The sequence below is a fragment of the Rosa rugosa genome, chromosome 3, assembly GCF_958449725.1.
Source record: "Rosa rugosa chromosome 3, drRosRugo1.1, whole genome shotgun sequence".
In the NCBI taxonomy this organism is placed as follows: domain Eukaryota; kingdom Viridiplantae; phylum Streptophyta; class Magnoliopsida; order Rosales; family Rosaceae; genus Rosa; species Rosa rugosa.
The window spans coordinates 28,582,328-28,601,696 of NC_084822.1; the positions used below are offsets into that span (position 1 = coordinate 28,582,328).

Consider the following 19,369-nt stretch of genomic DNA (forward strand, 5'->3'; position numbering starts at 1 on the left):
TCCGGATCGAGTCAGTAATCTGGATCGCGTCGAGAGGATTTGGAAATTAGGGTTCTGGCTAAAACTGGAAATTTCCGGAAATGGAAAGGTGAACTGCTATTTATATACGTTTCCTGAAATAGTAACTTTAGCTCTTCATAGGAACTCCGATTTTAACGTGCCACATGTATATGAACTCAGTTTAACATTCCCTACAACTTTCCATAATGAAGTTTCTTCAAAAAGTGAACCGTAAAAAAAGTCAACATTTACGTCCCCTAAATGATTTTATGAAGGTGAAAATAAAATAATCATATATTTTACCGTTCAATTGACTAGTAAACGAGTAATTCTGGGTACAGAGTGTAACATGTCTTCACAATCTGAACCGTCAAATTATACACCCCTGCTTTTGATTAAATAGCTTGATACCAATCACATGAAAACCCAATTGAAATTGGTTCCATCAATACTTTATATTGGTTGCTTAGGTGTGAATACAAATTTCAATTGGTTTTAACGAATTGATGGACTATTGATTTATGTTGGCTTTAAGGACTATCCAAATCTCAGTTTAGAATCTGGGTATTTTGAAATCTGCTAGTTCCACAATTTCTAGCATCTGTTGTTGGAGAGGAAAGATCCCACATTAGAAAAGTGACAAATAAAATATAGCTTATAAGTTGGTGGATCTCACTCAATTGTACTGAGGCCATTTGTGATTAAAACTCAACACCTATCGGGTGGTTAAATTGGGACAGTATCGGTACAATGGTGGGTCATGGGCCACACTTGTCGCTGTTTAACATGGTATCAGAGCGGGTCTCTCTCCAATTGCTTCTCCAATTGTCATGGGCCCGAATTTGAGTTCCTTATATTGCCATCAGAAAATTCCGATTGGATTGTTACCAAGTGTCTGATGTGGGCCTTGGATTGTTATAATGGCGAAGTCTCCAATATGAGACTTGTGTCCCAATTTTCAATGTGGGAATTGGATTGTTAATTAATTTCACGTGCAGACCTAGAGCTAGGTTGCACGTGAGGGGGCGTGTTGGAGAGGAAATATCTCACATTAGAAAAGTGACAAATAAAATATAACTTATAAGTGGTGGATATCACCCAATTGTACCGTACCGAGGTCTTTTGTGATTAAAACCCAACACCTATCGGGTGGTTAAGTTGGGACAGTATCGGTACAATGGTGGGTCATGGGCCACACTTGTCGCTGTTTAACATCTGTGCCATTTTTTCCATACAACTTAAACAGCTTTGTGCCATTTGTGGCTGGATGTTAATTGGAGGAATACCAGTGTAATCAAAAGGGTTTGCTGGGTTTGCTGAAAAATAAGTGTGTAGACTCCCTTTATGTTATAGTAATAAGCATGATTGCTTGAAGAAGAGCTATAGTTGGCATCACAAAGCCACCATTATTAATAGAAACCACTAGCTTGCTACCATTAACACATGTATCACATGGATTAATACAAACTCTTATGGTGAAAAAGAGAGAATGGTTTATAGAGTTAATGGAACATTAGCAGGGTATTGTTTCGAATTGAAGCTTTGAAGGGAGTCGATGAATGTGTTTGTTAATGGGGTTGCGTTTTGAGGAGGGATGATGGTCAAGAGGGTTGTGGGATTTCAAGGGCTGTATTAATTTGTAGTGCAATGCACCTATTGAGGTGAAGTTGTCAAAGCCAATTGGGGCATCCATAAAGAAGAGACTGATATTAATATCAATCGCTGACCAAGTTACTGATTGAGAGAGGACTAGAAATGTTACAGTTTTTGTCACAATTCATGTCATAGTTCATATTACAATCATGTCAAAGTTGATGTTATGTCACAGTTCATATCATAGTTTATATCACAATTTTTTTTTTTTTTGAGATAATGAAATTCATTGAAGAATGATCAAATAATACAAGAGGAGCCCAGTTTCATTTGGTCTAGTGGCATAGTCTCTCCTTCATAAGTGGGAGGTTGTGAGTTCGACTCACGAAAGACTAGTTGTAGCATTTGAGTTGTTTATTTGATCAAAATAATAATAATAATACAACAGGATGGAACAGCCATCCTGAAGTCTAGTACTAGGCACTTATGTCGACCTTGTTACAATCTAGCACCCAATCACCCATAATGGGAATTGATTAGACCAAGCACTTATATCGGCCTTGTTAAATACAATCTAGCACCCATAATGGGAATTGATCAGACCAAGTACATGACGCTGCTTAATGGAATAAACTCTACATAATCTCATCTTTCGTTTGCATGCTCTTTATTTTCGTATCATCCTTCCTGGTGTTTATATGCTCCAAGCTTTCGCATATTTCGTCCCAAGATGCATATGCGGCTACTTCTACATCACCATTTCATTTTTTTAATAGACCTGCTACATTACGAGACTAATTTCATATTTAAAACCTCATATTGTAATCTTCTCCAGCTGAATGCTAAGACAAAAATAACAAAAGGCTCAACAGTTTCTGAAAATCACTCTGCTAGATTCAGCTACACACTTGCACTAAAACCCGACCTCCGATTTTAATTTAACCAAAACAAATATACAGCAATTACAATTCATCCAATCTAGACGACAAAAACTATTCCCAATTCAAGAATCAACACTAGGAAAGCTAATCAACATTAATTCAAAACCAGATTAAGAAAGAATAGAGACTTATTGAGAGTCCGATAACATCGATGGCTCTATCAAAACCCTGAGAAATTCGCCCTAAACACCCGAGGCGAGCTGAGCACGCAGCTGAGCTCCAGCTTCAAGCTCTGGAGCCGGTACAACGTCGACACTCTTGTCGTCGGTGCTGCCGCACATCATCGGCTCCGAGATGACGAGAGATATGTGGCTAACGCTGAAGCGGAGGTTCACCTCACCTCCATGTCGAATTTCAACATCATCAAATTTTTGTCTGATCTGCAGACGATTACGAAAGGAGGGGACCGGTTAATGTGTATGTGGGGAGGATTGATGAGATTCGGACTAAGATGGCCGAGTCTTCAGTGATGATGGACGATGCGGAGAAGATTGGTCATGCTCTTGAGGGGGTTGTCGAGGAGTATGGGGCGTTTGAGAATAGAGAATGGAGCTTTGGATTCTAATGAAAGGGGAGAGAGAAGTTTTGAGCGTGCGTGTTTGTACATAGTAGCAACACGCCATCTTCAATTCAGTGTGAAAGTCATGGAAATGCAATGCGACCCTTCATGCCGTCGCTCAATGTGTTAGTGACGGATATGTATATGTTGTTGCACTATGCCAAAAACCTTATCAGACGACAGTAGAAAACCGTTGTGGGATATGGAGAGCCACCGTTGTAGACCGAGCCGTTGTCTGATGAAAATTCAGACAACGGTGGAACACAGTCGTTTGAGAAACATACAGACAACGTGTATGTGTTAAACGTGTTGTGTGATACTCGGCAGGTGGCTTGACAGATGCCAGGAGCAGCTGCACGGCAGTTGCGGCGCTGCCTTCAGACAACAGTGCTAGTTTTGAAGCTGTTGTATGTTTAGCTTCTCAAACAATAGACTTTTATTTTGTGTGTTGTCTGATTGATATTCAAACTTCAGTTCTTGGACTATATCTGTTGTTTGATTAACTTTGGGACAACAAAATTCAATTTCTTCTGTTGTGTGTTTAACTTTGCGACAACAGAGTTTAATTGCTTCTGTTGTGTGAGTGTAGATTAGAAGACAGTGATTTGTTAAAAACCGATGTGTGATATGAATGATTGCAGTGTGATTTGTCCCCATTTTTGGCCATTCAGACAATAGGCAGTTATCATTATATTTGTTCTTTTGTCTGATTATTTGAACATATCCCATTCCTAAATTAAATTGTGCATTTGATCCATTTACATACCAAATATAAACATTGCAAACCACTAATCATTGAACCCAACATTTTAAAAAAGAAAAGCATTCTAGTGCATGCCCATCTACTTGAGACATCAAGCTGATACATATATATCCATTGTTCTAAAACATGCAACACATGGTGCATGACAATGTACCAGCAGAGAAGCACAAAAAAAAGATGCTTTCCTTAGCAAAAATGGACCAGTAACAAACGTGCTACTTCATGGCTCATGCACATATGTGTTGACAACAAACTTCCCCCACTCATTTCGCACTTGATCAGTATCCGCTTGGGTGTATTGGTTGCTGCCTCTCCTCCCCTATTTCTTTCCTTTTCTTCTTCTTCTCAACATTATCCTCGGCAGGTTTCCAAAATAAGAAAATAAATGTAAGGTACATATCACAAATATATGCTACATATCTAAAGAGTAAATATCTTCAAACAAATGAATTTTATCAAAGTAGTTAGGTTGAATTTGTGATGCCCCGGAAATTCGTATTTATTTTCCGAGGATTTTCCGGAATTTAAATTGTGATTGTTGGACGGTTTCGTGGCTCGTGGACGGAGCGGAGGTGTTTCGGACGAATTTTTATTCGAAAAGTATGACTTTAGGGAGGTTGCAAAGGTTGACTTTTGATACGTTGAGATTCTCTGAAAACTTCCTTCACAAAAGTTGTAGAGCGCGTCAATACGATTTCGGGGACATGTGGAACGCGGAAATCGGAGTTTGTATAAGAAAGTTATGAGTATTTTAAGATTTTGGAAAGTTACTATATATAGGGGTTTCCGTTTCGGGAAAATTACTATTTCCATTTTGGTAAGTATCCATTTCCGGAAACTCAGAAAAATCCTTCGTTCTCTCTCATCACCCGCGCTCGACCCGACCCGAACCCGGTGATCCGACCTGGATTTTCCGGCGAGCTCCGGCGACGGCAGACCACCAGACGAGCTCAGATTAGTTCGCCTCACCTCCGTGCGCGGACCCTGTGGTGTCCTCTAGCGCCGATTCTCGGTGGTGGCGGCGGTGAAAGGCGGTGCAGTTGGAGGTTTTTCGACCCAACCGGAAAACGCAGCTCCGACGTCGGCGGGGCTTCTAGCTGGGCTTGGGGAACTCAGAGCAGCCTCCTTGATCGATCCTTGGTGGTTGTTTGGATCGATTCACGTAAAAGTTGGGTCAACTCGGATTGGATTACTGTTCACGGCTTGTGAGGTAGTTTTCGATCCCTTATGGTTGTTTTCTGACTCCGAGCTAGTTATGAGATTTCACAAGCATGCTTAGATGAAGCTTTTTGATGTTGGGAGTTTTGTGAAATAATGAGTTTTGGCTGGCGGCGGTGCGCCTCCGTCTGTGGCAGCGTTCCGGCGATGTTCCGGCCATGTATGGGATTGTTTCGGTATTATATGTTTTCTACTCGTCGATACGAGCGTTTTGATATATAATATGCAGATTTTGGAGTTCGTATGGATTTGTTATGATTTTCACCGTTTCATATCGGTGAATTTATTCAAATCCTTGAGGATTTAAGCATCGGATCGACTTGTGGCTAGGACACATCGATCGTGGAAGTGTTTCGGAGACTTTGGGAGGTCTCGGATGTGGTTTCGCCTCGATTGGCGTCACCTCGGGAATTTTGGTTCGATTTAAGGTTTCGAACGTTATTCCTTGTGATTTGGTAACTGAATCAGAGTTGTGTTTCCTTAGGTACTTGACGAAGTATTCTTTGGACGGCTATTGTGATTGGCTGCTTTGTTCTGTATTGAAGACGCAGCGGGAGTTTCGAGGTGAGTAAATCTCGCGATATGTGTTACGAGCCTAGTTACCATATTGTCTTGGAGTTATGGGATTAACTGTGACTATAGATGATATTAGTGGCATTTCTGAGTGGATGACTATGTGTGTGTATATATATATTATGGGGTATATATATATATATATATATATATACATATGTATTCATGTATTAGTGACTTCGTGATGAATCTTTGTGATGATTTCCATGTGAAGCTTGTGTAGGAATATTTGTGTTATGAATCGTTGAAATCAGTGTGATGAATCTTTGTGATGATTGCCATGTGAAGCTTGTGTAGGAATATCTGTGTGATGAATTGATGACATCAGTATGATGAATCTTTGTGATGATTGTCATGTAAAGATTGTGTAGAATTATCTGTGTAGCTTGTGTAGGGATAATTGTGTGATGATTGCTATCTGTGTGATGACTAACAATGAATCTATGTGATGATCGCTATCTGTGTGATGACCGACGATATCTGTGTGATGAATATGCGTGATGATCGCTATCTGTGTGATGACCGGCGATATCTGTGTGATGATTAGTTGGATGATCGCTATCTGTGTGATGACTGGTGATATCTGTGTGATGATCAGTAGGATGATGGCTATCTATGTGATGATCGGTGAAATCTATGTGATGATCAGTGTGATGACAACTCGGTAGCAGAGCTGGATTGTTATTAAGTTAACAATAATCGAGATGACTGCTGTGATGGTCGGGGCTACCTACAGACGTCAGAGTGTGGAATTTCGATGACTACTTTGACTTGAATTGTTTGTATTAATGTGACCTCCTGAACTAAATTGCACGCAGGGGTTACTATGAATTGTTTTGCTTGTTTTGCTGTGACTTCCTGAACTAAATTGCACGCAGGGGTTACTATGAATTGTTTTGTTTGTTTTGTTGTGACTTCCTGAACTAAATTGCACGCAGGGGTTACTCTGAATTGTTTTGCTTGTTTTGCTGTGACTTCCTGAACTAAATTGCACGCAGGGGTTACTATGAATGGTTTTGATTGATCTTTAAGGTCATAGTGATGACGATTGTACTCTGTGTGAGGATAGGAAGGTGATTTATTGTTTTCACCTTTGATGTCATATTGATGACAAAAGCTCCTAGTGGGGAGGGAATGAGCGTGGTTTGGGATTCGCCGTAGGGCGTTAGAATGGCATCAAACATTTATTGAGGAAGTCTTGTTTGATTGAATTTGTGTAATGGAACGCTAGTTGAGAATCTAAGCATGTGGCTGTAGTCACCAGTTGACTTATGTAGGCACGATATGGAAGATTATGGAATTGATGGCCGCAGGTGTGAGCTTTGTGTATATCGTGTTTAGATTGAGGTGACTTAAGAAATGTGTTTTGCTTTGTGGTTTTGAGTTTACTCATACGAGCTTCATAAGCTTACCGGGTTTGTTGTGTGGCAACCCGGTGCACTATTCAATGGAATTGTGTAGGGTTAATCTTGCAGGTCAGGGTGATCGTGGCTGAAGCTGAGGTGGCTTGTTGGCAGCAGAACGGGTAGGAAGCATATTTGGTTGGCTTTTCCATTTTTATGACTTCCGTTGTGTAGTAAACTCTGAGGAGCAGTTACGTTTTATATTGTGTTGGCAATTTAATTCCTAAGCTTATGTAATATATGACTCTACGGAGCGGGTCAATATTGACATAGTAGGTTCAGGGCATCAATATGTGTGTAGTTAAAAGGAGAAAAAGTTTCCAGGTATTTTGTATTGATGACTGAACGTTCACGCATGTATAATTATGAGATTATATATATCGATTTTACTGTGTGGAAAATCAGGGGCGTGACAGAATTATACTGAGTTCTAACCTTGACATGTGATTTTATGACCAAGTGTTTAGGCCATGCTACCCAACTCCCCAAAGCCTGCTTCACTGTTTCAATTTCGTCTTTCACTGAAAATGACACTTTTGCTTTCTCCTCAAGTGCGGCATAGATAGAAACGCGCATATTAGCATGCCCTAGTGGAGCGTCATGAACGAGCTGGGAAAGACAAAGCAACATGTTCAACAGAACCTATTGCCAACTTGCATTCAACCTCAACTACCTTTAACTAAAAAGTGGACCAAAAAATAAGATTTATAGCTGTTGCCTATGTATGTTCGAAATAGAACAGATTTAAAAGAATAAGATGCAAGCTTTAGACGTTTTCAGAAAACTGGTAACAATCAAACTTTGATATTTTTCAGTTCATTATTGGCCCATACATCACAATCAAGAAAGCTAGTGACTGCAAGAACCAAAATAGAGGTTGTCCCAGAGTCTTAATATTCAAAAAACTTAAACAAGACTCAACTGTGGAACACTAAATAATGAGGATGCACCCCACTCTCTTACCTCAGGATTCACATATTTTGTTCTCATATCATGCTTACACACGGGGCAGCATGTCCCCCATTTTGTCAGCCATGAGTCCACATAGCTTGAATGAAATTCTGCAAGTAACTCTCAGGTGGTTATGGAAATATTTAAACTTCGAATGACAAGGTAAGAAAGTATTGCTAACTTATATGACGTCCCTATTACTACTACCAGTTGGCAATATAGTGGAAAAGAAAAGACGATATAATATAACACTTTCATGTTACTCACAATTAGTTGTACATCTATCACAGGCTCAGAAACAGAGTTTGATGCTCTTGAATACGAACCTGGATCTTCTTCCTTCTCAAAAGTCAGGCAGATCAAGATATATTAATTAAAGCTCTTGCTGACATAAAGAAAAAAAGATTAATTTCAGTTTACCCCCTGAGGTTTGAAGGTGTCATCATTTCACCCCCCAAACTCTCAATTTCACTTTTTTACCCCCTGAACTTTCCAATTTTTGTCTTCCGTGCCCAATGTCTCCTATTCCGTCCAAATTGAACGTTAAGTCTGATAATGAGACCCACTTTGAGGGCTAAAATGGTCAATTCAAGATAAAAAAAAAAAAAAAAAATCCTTTTTTTTTTTTTTTTTTTTTCTGTTTTTCGTTTTTTTTTTTTTTTTTTTTTTTTTTTTTTTTGTCTTCAACCTTTACACCACAAGTTATAATAGGTTTATAAAAACAAAAAAAAATACTCTAGGTGGTTTAAAGCCGCTCGCTGGTCTACTATATTTGTGATATATCTCCGATATAGTGAATAATTTTAGGATATATCCTCAATAAAGTGAAGAAATATATGTAAAAAATAATTTTACACTTTATATGTAAATAAATATCTGTAAAAAATGATTTTACACTCTCGCTAGTCTACGATATTTGTGATATATCTCTGGTAAAGTGAAGAATTTTAGATATATCCCCAATAAAGTGAAGAAATATCTGTAAAAAATAATTTTACACCTTATCTGTAAATAAATATCTGTAAAAAATGATTTTACACAGATATTTCTTCACTTTATTTGGGATATACAGATATTTACAGATAAAGTGTAAAAAATGATATTTCTTCACTTTATTGGGTATATATCCTAAAATTCTTCACTTTATTGGAGATATATCACAAATATCGTAGACCAAAAATGATTTTACACAGATATTTCTTCAGTTTATTGGGGATATACAGATATTTATTTACAGATAAAGTGTAAAATTATTTTTTACATATATTTCTTCACTTTATTGGGGATATATCCTAAAATTATTCACTTTATCGGAGATATATCACAAATATCGTAAACCAGCGAGCGGCTTTCAACCACCTAGAGTATTTTTTTGTTTTTATAAACCTATTATAACTTGTGGTGTATAGGTTGAAGACAAAAAAATAAAAATAAAAATAAAAACGAAAAAACAGAAAAAAAAAAAAAAAAAAAGGAATTTATTTATTTTTTTTTTTTTTTATCTTGAATTGACCATTTTATCTCTCAAAGTGGGCCCCATTATCGGACTTAACGTCCAATTTGGACGGAATAAGAGACATTGGGTACGGAAGACAAAAATTGGAAAGTTCAGGGGGTAAAAAAGTGAAATTGAGAGTTTGGGGGGGTGAAATGATGACACCCCCAAACCTTAGGGAGGTAAACTGAAATTAATCCAAGAAAAAATAAAGATCTGAAAAACCTGAAACCCTTGGGTTTAACCCAAGTGATTATGAAGGGTAAGTAATAGACTGATAGGGTTAGAGAAAGATGAAGGTTGTGCATTGAACTCATTATGGCATGCAAAATCTAAGTTCACATTGCACCATGAGGATATAAAAACCCGGAAATCTATAATTTGAACTAACGAAGAAAAAACTAATGATGATATATCAACAATGTCAGCCATGGATACATACCTGCAACAAGAGGGTGAAGAAAGTTGAAATAGAGCCATTAAATATTAAATAAATCTTATATGTCTATATATGAACATGGTCCATACCACAAAACGGTGGCATTGACATAAAAACTAAAACAAACCAATTAATCAAACATTATTTGATTAATTATACGTCCACAAATCACTATACAGATTTACATTATTTGATTAATTATACATATATTCCCTCTTGCTCCCAGACTTAATGACTAAAAACCCTTTGCTATTCCCTGATTACTTCAACCATCTAAACAACAACTACTAATCACCAAGTCAATGAAATAAGGAAACATCAATCAAAATAAATTCACAAACATGTTGTTAGGCACAAGTAGAGTGAAATAGACTCTCGTATGTAAGCATACCTGCTCCATTTGCTTTTCTCTACTGCATTCCAAGCATTCGGCTCTGGTGTGTTACATGGTCCTATAGTAGCCTGCCATTGCATTTGCATTAAGTGAACATTATCAGGATAATCTGCAAAATCAATCAGGGCTTTCTCCTTCAAACTAAGCACTCATGAGGACATCTGGTCTATGTTACACAGTTAGACACATGTCTCTTTCCGATCTGGAAAACAAAAGAAAAACCCTAAAATCAAAATCAACTCATTTTTGTTTTCATGACAAATATGTAAAGGCAATTTGGCTCCAACCACACTCACTTTTCACAACATGTGAGATTACAAGAACAGAGAGACCAAAATATATTGTAAAGGCATATTCTTTTATAAGAATTCCATCTCAATTATACCTACAGGGCTACAAAGTAAAAGAATAGATGAATAATCTTTAGCTACAGACTAAGAGTGCCAAAGAATAGATGAATTCCATCACAAACACCATAAATTGGATTAGACTCATAAATTAACTTTAGACTCATGAAGCAGGCCAATAAGTTGTTATATTCAATTATAAGAGATACAATTACAAGAATGGGGCATATGAACACACTTGTCAAAAAGCTGCATATTAGGACAAGAATGTATACATCACATATTTAAGCTGGTTGCACAATGGTTTTGGCCTCACAGCTTTATCAGAGCAAACTACAAACAAAAAACTGGGGTGTTTTGTTTTTTATTGCAATTAATAATGTAATAAGAAAATTTATCAAACCTTTGGATCCAGCATAGGACGAGAACCAAAGCACCTATGTCCAGCTACTCTTGGCTGGGACATCCAAAACTGATTAAACATGAGAGTTAACAAAGTCATATTTGTACTTCTTTCAGAATAGAAGTGACACACACACATATATATATATATATTCAATAAATTATTTTCATTTGAGGCTTGCCAATGGAATCATGGTTGAAACAGAAACCTAGCACATATGCATAAACAAATCTGAAAAAATGAAGGTTGAACAGAAAAAGCAGATGGAATTTAATGACAGATTGAAAGAAGTGGAAAGAGCATTGTTGTAGGGTCTTACCATATTGTCCTTCTGATAAACAATGGTTTCGGCAGCAAGCATCTTAGAGTAGAGCCAAGCATGCTTGGATATGAGGCGGGCCAAAGTCCTGTAATGAACATCAGGCCATTCCATCATAAGAGCCACACTGCAAACCAAAACAACAGATCAAACTTCCATAATACAAATAGATTAGTTACGGAAATACACAGAGAGAACTAGAACTATACCACATCGTTCGTCCTCCTCAGCAATGAACTCCCAATCCGCATCACTCATATTGATCGAATCGAAGACCCGAGCGATATCTCAAACCAGAAACGGCACGCCGTATGGGAAATCCGAGAGGCTAATCTCAGTCTTCTGGAACAGAAACGTGACGAGGCAAGGGGACTGCGATTAAGCTCTCGTCCATGAGAAGGAGACGATTGCTAACTACTTCCTCTCATTCATCTTCCTCTCCTCACTAACTAATTCTTCGGTTCTTTGTAGAGGCTACCTACAAAGCAGGAATTGTGTCGGAGTGCGGTGGAGTACGAGGGGGTCGCAAATAAGTTGGAGAGAGCGAGTTAGGGTTCCGATGGTTGAAGAAATTTTGGGGTTAGGAGTTGAAGAAGACTGATGAAGAAATTGTGCTTTGATGGTGTTCTCACTGTTTTGTCTGGGTGTTGGAAATAAATGAAGTGGGAGATAAACGCACATGTTGTTGGCTATTTTTATTTTGTATTCATGTATCAGACAACACATAACATTCATTATGTTGTCTGATTCCGCACACATTAAATTTGAGTTGTGCCAACAAGGAGGGAAAGTTTCGGCAAGGAGGGAAAGTTTCGGCTATGTGTAAGCAAAGTTCAATTTGGGAGCAGGGGAATGAGTGGCGTATGGAGACCCATCGAAACCTCTAATATATCTTCCTTGATCATACAACACAAGAACAAAAACTGTTGGATGACAATTTGCAAGCTACACTCATACAACAGATATAACTAATCTGTTGTACAATGAAGTACCAATTTGGAGCCAAATTTGGGTCAATCAAAGAGGGAAATCTGCCGCTATTTTTTTTTTTTGATTCACACAACATATTATTTTTGTAACCGTTGTGCAATGACCTTTTAGACAAAAACTTTAGAATTTTAACCACCTAATACAACGTAAGTTTAGTAAACATGTTGTGTGATTCACTTTCCTTCATCACACAACACTTTTTGCACCTTTTTTTTTTTTTTCGTTGTGCAAAAAGTGTTGTGTGTTAAGATTTTTGGCATAGCGCGCATGCCATCATAATTGACAATACCACCTAAGCCTACAATTTCATTATCATTGCCTAATCGTCACTGAAGGTCCATTTTTGTTTCAGCTTTTTGTATTATGAGATGCACATTTATTGTTGAAGTTGCAAAATAATGCGAGATAATTTCAATGTGTTGTGTCAATGATGGTTTGTACATGTCAAAGGGATTGACATGGGGATAGAAATGAGGTTAATCAATGTGTTATGTACTTGTTTGGTGAATGGAGAAGAAATAAGGCCTCGTTTGGTTCATGGAAAAGAAATCATTTCCATTGTCTTTCCCACATGGATGGGAAATTAAAATTTTTGTCAAGTTTCCTTTCCGGTGTTTGGTAAAGCAGGGAAAACATTTAAGAAAGACTATCTGATTTCCCTTCCAGTGTTTGGTTGGTTCAAGAAATGAAAGAAAAAATATATCAATGTTTCAATAATACCCTTCTATTTTAAAATTTATCATCATGTGTGAAATTGGCAATAACACATTTGAGTATGAATATTGTAGTCCTAAATTTTCGTAATAAATGCCGGGAAAGAAGAAGGGAAAATCAATCCCATGGGTTCTGAAAGAAACCATTTTCCATCCTATTTTCCCCTCTGTTAGGAAAATAATTCTCAAGTTTGTGCCTACCAAACAAAGGAAATGAACGATTTTTCTTTCCTAATTCCTCAAATCCGTGAACCAAACATGACCTAAGAATTAGCGTGAAAACGAATAATTACTTCTTTTTGTTATATCGGAGGGGAATCCAACCTATTAACCTAATTTTAACTGAAAATTACATTACTAGCCATGCGTTTGAAATCAGCAACCCCACCATTTTCAACTACGTACCGTGAATTGATTTTTCATAAACCTCACAGTTTGACCAGTCTTGTTAACTGATTAGGTCAGTTGACTCGAGTGTTTGGTAGTGATAACAAATGGTTTAGCTTGTATTGTCACAAGTATACATTAATGTGAAGATCGTACGTATTTTTGGCCCAAAGATAATTTCGATATACATGTATACACCAGATGAGGAAAGAAACCACAGGTTGAAACTATGTAAGCAAACACACTGAACTGTTACAGATTTATTAACCTTCATCATAAGAAGGAAGAAGAAACATGAGAAGAAGCAGTGCATGCATAAACAAGTTAATTAACATGTTGAACAGATTCACTCCTTAAAACTCAGACAAACTCTCCTCATCCTCTTCCACCACGGAGCTCAAGTAATCTGCGTTGTCTGAGTTCCTCACTGAGCAATTAGCGCGAATTTCACCTTTGGAACCAGTTAGTACGCTCAATTGCCCCATCTTGATCATGGAATGAACAAATTGCTCGAAGAACAATGTCTGATTGACAGCAAAGCTGGTGACAATGTCGCGTGTCCTTTTATCTGTGTATAAATCTTGGTCCGATGTGAATAGACCTTGGCGGTTCATGAGATCAACGTAATACTTGTTGTCGAATGTATCAGGTGAGCGGATATCAAGCACAGTTGTGGCATTCGTGTCCAATGCAGGACAAACTTCCTTAAGGTCATTGGCAAAAGTTTTGTCCATGCTAGTGTCTTGGGTTGGATAGAGCCGTTCAGTGAAGGATGTACAATGGCCAAGTCCAATGGTGTGGCCACCTGAGAGGGCTACCACATCAGTGGCATCCAAGTTTTTCTTGGCAAGTTCTGTGAGAAGAGTAGTAGTGTTGCTTGTTGGTGCAGGGAGGTTAGCTAGGGTTTCATTCCTTGTTGCAAAGTTTAGTCCATCCTTTCTTCCCAGTGGTACTTCATAGTCAGGGCCACCTGACTGCAGCAAAAGAAATATTAATCATTTAATCAACAACTTGGTAATATCCAACTTGAAAATGTACGTTCTTCACATTCTGTAAGGTTTTAATATTTTGCATTTGTTCCTAACATGTTATTATCATTAGCTCATATTTCAGTAATTAATGTGGAAAAGCAGCAGAAATCTAACCACTAAAGCTTCTAAGATTTGTTATTTGTAAAGTAAAATATTTTAAAAAAAGAAAAGTCACATGTTAATATGAACATGCATCTTAATAAAGTACAACTTGCTAAATATCAATTAGACAAGGATAGAGTAGTCCTCTTAATTATAAGCCGTTGGGTTAGTCAAGATTGTTAAATATCCCAAATATTTCTAACACAAACAAATTCATTGTCCACCTACACCCCAACACTAACATCCTGTTTTTCATGTAGGATAAAATATCTTCCATGCTTTTGATAAGCACTGTGGTGTGTTGAAATTCTATAGGATAAAATATCTCTGAGATCTGTGCCAAAAAATGGACAGCAGAGAAGCAAAAATATCTGCACGTACTCACAGTAAATATTTCAAAAAACATATCTGTACTGCAAAAATTTCTGCCTTTATTCAGTACCTATCTCAATAATTGGTCAAAAATCAGGTATCAACTATGTCTTTTAGCTCATTTCTACATTAGATGGATGTATAAAGTGATATACATATATATAGCAATATAATTGGCGAGAGGAAACAATAATTAATTAATTACCAGGAAAACAGAATCCCTAGCAGCAAGAGCAGCTATATCAGCACAAGAAACAACCCTCCCACATTTGCTATGAACTAGCTCACGGAGGTCATTGATGATTTCGAAGGCCGTGGCCCTCAAACTCAGGTTTGGAGGAGCCTCCTGCTCACTTGGACCACTCGCTGATCCATCAAGCAAAACTGACCCATCACATCCCTGCAATGTCAATATTTATTCAATTTGACATGTACGCATTATATATCGGTCTCAACACTCCCAATCAAAAGTCTCACCAACTCTTTTTTTAAAAGGTAGGACTAAAATTAACTCAGCTGTGACTGAAATAAACCATCTGATTATAATAACTGCAAGTAATAATATCAATTGGTTATGTATAAAGATTATTCAAGATGGATCTCAGCTGTGCTTCAAAAGTTTCGTTGAGAGGTAGCTTAAGTACATGCTTTGGTCAAAGTATAACAAGCTCCAATTTGGCATTGAATTCGATAATTTCTACTACATAATCCTACTGAACAACAATTTAGTATGAAGAACCATACAGAAATGAGCACTACGCAGAGAAAAAAGCACCAATTTTGCTATTTATGTAAAGAAAATGGTCAAAGAATGATCATCAGTGATCCATTATACAAGTAACTAATTAGCAGCAATTTTGATCATCTGGGTTTCCAGTTATCTTTCCCATACACAATTGAATAAAATCTATATAGGCTTGAAGTTTTGAACAACAAGTTATTCTTGAAAAACATAAAAACATAATCAACATACAGCTATATATGCACAAATTAGCACTACCCAAAAGAAAGAAGCAGGTCCACTTTCACCATATAAGTAAACAAAATGCCTAATGTTGTGTAAATTACTGGTCAGCCATTTTGACTATCTGGGTTCCAAGTAACCTCCCAGTTCCAAAAATGGGTTGGGATTAAATAGCCTCGTACAAAATTAAATCAAAGATTAGGAATGCTCTGTTGAAGTTAACTACCTGAACAAAGCAGTCATGGAAATGGAGACGAAGCAAGCCAGCAGCCTGGCCAATGTCTTCCTTGAAGACCTTCTTGAGCTGCTTTCTTACAATGGATTCTAGCTTAGGACAGCTAGAATCATAGAAGGACCAAGAGAGCCCCTTAACTACAGGAACTGAGGGTTGTGCCTCCGAGACACCAAAGTAGGAAGAAACTAAAACAGAAGACACGATCAGAAACAGAGAGCAAAGAGAAGCAAAACTAGCCATGGTGAGATAGTAGTAGTACGTTTCACAGCAACAGACCCTCTTTTTATAGGCACATGTGCTCCATATTTTCAAGCTTTTTAACTTAATTTATACTAATTTTGGGTAAGAACAATTAAAAATGACTTTGGGTTACTACTGACTTTTGATAAAAAAAGAAAAAAAAAACCACGTTCTTACCTTTTAAATTGATTGAAAGCTTTGCTTGGCTCTCCGGGCATCTAGAAAAGTCAGTCAATAGGAATCTTATCCAACAAAGGACGTACAAGAAAAGAAGTGAACTTGGACGGTCATGGCCAGCATAATCAAACTTGCCACCCAAGAATTTGTCAAAAGGCCGCTAGTGACTTTCCTTGAAGTGGGGCTATGTGGGATATATGGGGATTGTTTACTGTTGTTTTGCCAATTGCCATGAAGATATATAAGACAAGCTTATTAATTGTTTGCTATTCTAGCTAACGCGTACCCCATTCACTTAACCCTTAAATGTGTTTGAAAATTTATAAAGATAGGCATCAGTCATAGACTTAATAATTAGCTGTAATAAGTGTGTTTGACACATTCATGGTTGCTTTTTAGGGCATTTAGGAAAGGGAAATTTGAAAAGATATTATATATTCGGGTTTATAAAAAAAATTTGATCAAAATTAGATATTTGTATATGTATTATGTGATTATGTGAACACGATTATAATATTTGTTAATAACACTGTGAAGAAGAGGATGAAACTACCATGAAGAAGATTTTGGATCCAATAATATTGTAGGCATAAAATATGTTCAAATTTTTTCTTTAAAGTACAGGGTAGCTAAAACTTGGGCACTAGGCTAAATGGATGTATCAAGGTGTAGGGTTGCTATAAATTCAGTATGAAAATGTCTCCATGCCATCAATAGTTAGGAACCAAATTAAACTCTTTTGCCATTTTTCTACTGAGTTATAAAGATTCACATTATAGCTTGTATCTAGCTATACACAATCTCCCTTAATTCCTTACCAACCAAGTTTTGACTTGCTACCAATCTGTGGTCGAACAGTGGACAATTGACGTGTACATCGTAGCTAGATAGTTAGAGCAGAACTCTTTCCATGTTCAATATATTGTGCTATAAGTGTACATGTGGATATGTCATCGAAAAGAAAAGGTGTACATGTCGATTTATAATATTGTTTGAATCAAACACAAAGAAGAAGGAAAAGAAACTAAACAACCAACTCTACAAATGAATGGCGAATTGGTGTATTGCTAACTATTCTAAAGATAATATGCCTACTTTTCAAAGAATAGAGAAGGATCTTATGTATTCTCTTTTTTACAACAAATAAAATGTGCAGAAATATTCTTGGAATCTTTGAAAATAAAAATAAAACAGTGAACTTAGAGCCCCGATCTTACTGTGATGAACAATTCTTAGGTTCACCCCTAGGGTGAATGAGCATATTCACATTCTCTTGCGATTAATCCATAATAACTTTACAATTTTCTAATCCAACCATTCATGTTGTATAACGTAATACAAAAATTAGCTCTGTAAAAAATCAATCAAATTGAAGACCTTTTAGTTATTCATTTTTATGAAATACATGGACGATTCATAATAGTAGCAGTAAATATTGTTAGAACCATCCATTTGCTTTATTCAATTAGATAATTAAACGATTTTTAATTCGATTGATTTTTTACAGAGATGATTTTTAAAGGATAATTTAATATATAGACCGTTGGATTATAAATTTATTAAGTAAAAATATGTTAAACGACAATGAGGGTGAATGCTTATTCACCCTAGAGGTGAACCTAAGAATTGTCCTTTTAATAATTTCACTTAAGAATTCCGTCACAACGCTTGTCACAACAGAATCTACCTTCTACATATCGCTCAACCGTCATCAATTGGAACCAAAAATCAAACAAATTGGGAACACCTCAAGCTAGTTCTATAAGAGACAGGTAGCCACCACCATCCACCGATCTCAGCCCATTGAGAGATGGCGTAGCCACCATCCATAACCCTTGGGTGCAAACCTAATAACCCATCCACCACCACCATAGCCAGTTAGCCACCCACGCATGCACAGTACAAAGCTAAAGCATGACACCATTATTCTTTGTTTTTGGACAATTGACACTTCATTATTCAGAAGTATAAAGCTTAGAATGTTGATTCGAGGCACACCACTATAAACATCCTATAAAATTGCACTACAGAATATTCTCTTTCATGTCCTAGCTTGCGGAGAAGTCACTACAGAAACCTTGAGGGCTTGAGAAAAGCGGGTTTTCTTCTTCTTTAATTTCTGCCCTTGAATTTCTTGCCATCACGATTTTCTGCCTCTTCTTTTCCTTTTCTTCCTCCTCCTTTCTGCTTTCTTCTTTGATTTTCCTCTGCTACTAGCTACTAGAGTTTCGTTTTTAATTAAACCGAGGATTGAGCAGAACCATGGCACTCATGGAGAACAAAATTACAACCCAGATTTACGTACTAATGGTGCTGAAAATCGAAACATGGCATTCAAAACTTCGATGTTGTTGGTCAACACAAAGACACACGCATGCCACTCTTTCAAATTATTTCCTCGCATTACAATCTACAAATGCAGGCCAACCAGCCTTTGTTAATCTTGTTACTTTCGAAAATTATGAAATGGAAATTTCTCAAAAGAAAAAAGAATAAATGGAAACCACGAAAGAAGAGATTTTTTTTTTTTTTTTCTGAAGAGCTTAGAACACAAGAAAGCATATGTACCAGGGTTCGTTATCCTTTTTCATTTTCTTAATCATACCATCTATTCTTCAATCAATAATTCTCCAACACAGAATTTTTGAATAGAGATTCTCCAACAGAGAATGGGGTATCTGATAACCAAGATAGATAGTCCAGCTTGATAGTCCAGATTGTGGGTACTTCAATATCATTTACTCTATGAATCAATGGCAG

At 37.1% G+C, this 19,369-nt stretch overlaps 2 protein-coding genes across 7 annotated transcripts; both read right to left on the reverse strand.

Moving 5' to 3' along the window:
- Positions 1 to 3,834: 3,834 nt before the first annotated feature.
- Positions 3,835 to 12,045, reverse strand: LOC133739904 (uncharacterized). Of its 6 annotated transcripts, XR_009860881.1 has the most exons (7): positions 11,608 to 12,045; positions 11,399 to 11,525; positions 11,080 to 11,148; positions 10,327 to 10,531; positions 8,269 to 8,340; positions 8,014 to 8,111; positions 3,835 to 7,659 (listed from the first exon to the last, which is right to left on the reverse strand). XR_009860881.1 is itself a non-coding variant. In XM_062167719.1 (6 exons), exons 1-5 carry the CDS (start codon positions 11,610 to 11,612, stop codon positions 8,286 to 8,288), a joined length of 327 nt encoding a protein of 108 aa, XP_062023703.1. In that variant the 5' UTR covers positions 11,613 to 12,045; the 3' UTR covers positions 7,721 to 8,111; positions 8,269 to 8,285. The 6 variants fall into 6 exon arrangements, 2 of the variants coding, with proteins under 2 accessions (XP_062023703.1, XP_062023702.1); XR_009860879.1 differs by lacking the exon at positions 3,835 to 7,659 and having other exon boundaries at positions 7,721 to 8,111; XM_062167719.1 differs by lacking the exon at positions 3,835 to 7,659 and having other exon boundaries at positions 7,721 to 8,111; positions 10,327 to 10,397.
- Positions 12,046 to 13,720: 1,675 nt separating this feature from the next.
- LOC133738689 (peroxidase 12) lies at positions 13,721 to 16,501 on the reverse strand. Its single transcript, XM_062166271.1, has 3 exons — positions 16,184 to 16,501; positions 15,199 to 15,393; positions 13,721 to 14,462 (listed from the first exon to the last, which is right to left on the reverse strand). Exons 1-3 carry the CDS (start codon positions 16,430 to 16,432, stop codon positions 13,842 to 13,844), a joined length of 1,065 nt encoding a protein of 354 aa, XP_062022255.1. The 5' UTR covers positions 16,433 to 16,501; the 3' UTR covers positions 13,721 to 13,841.
- Positions 16,502 to 19,369: the final 2,868 nt, after the last annotated feature.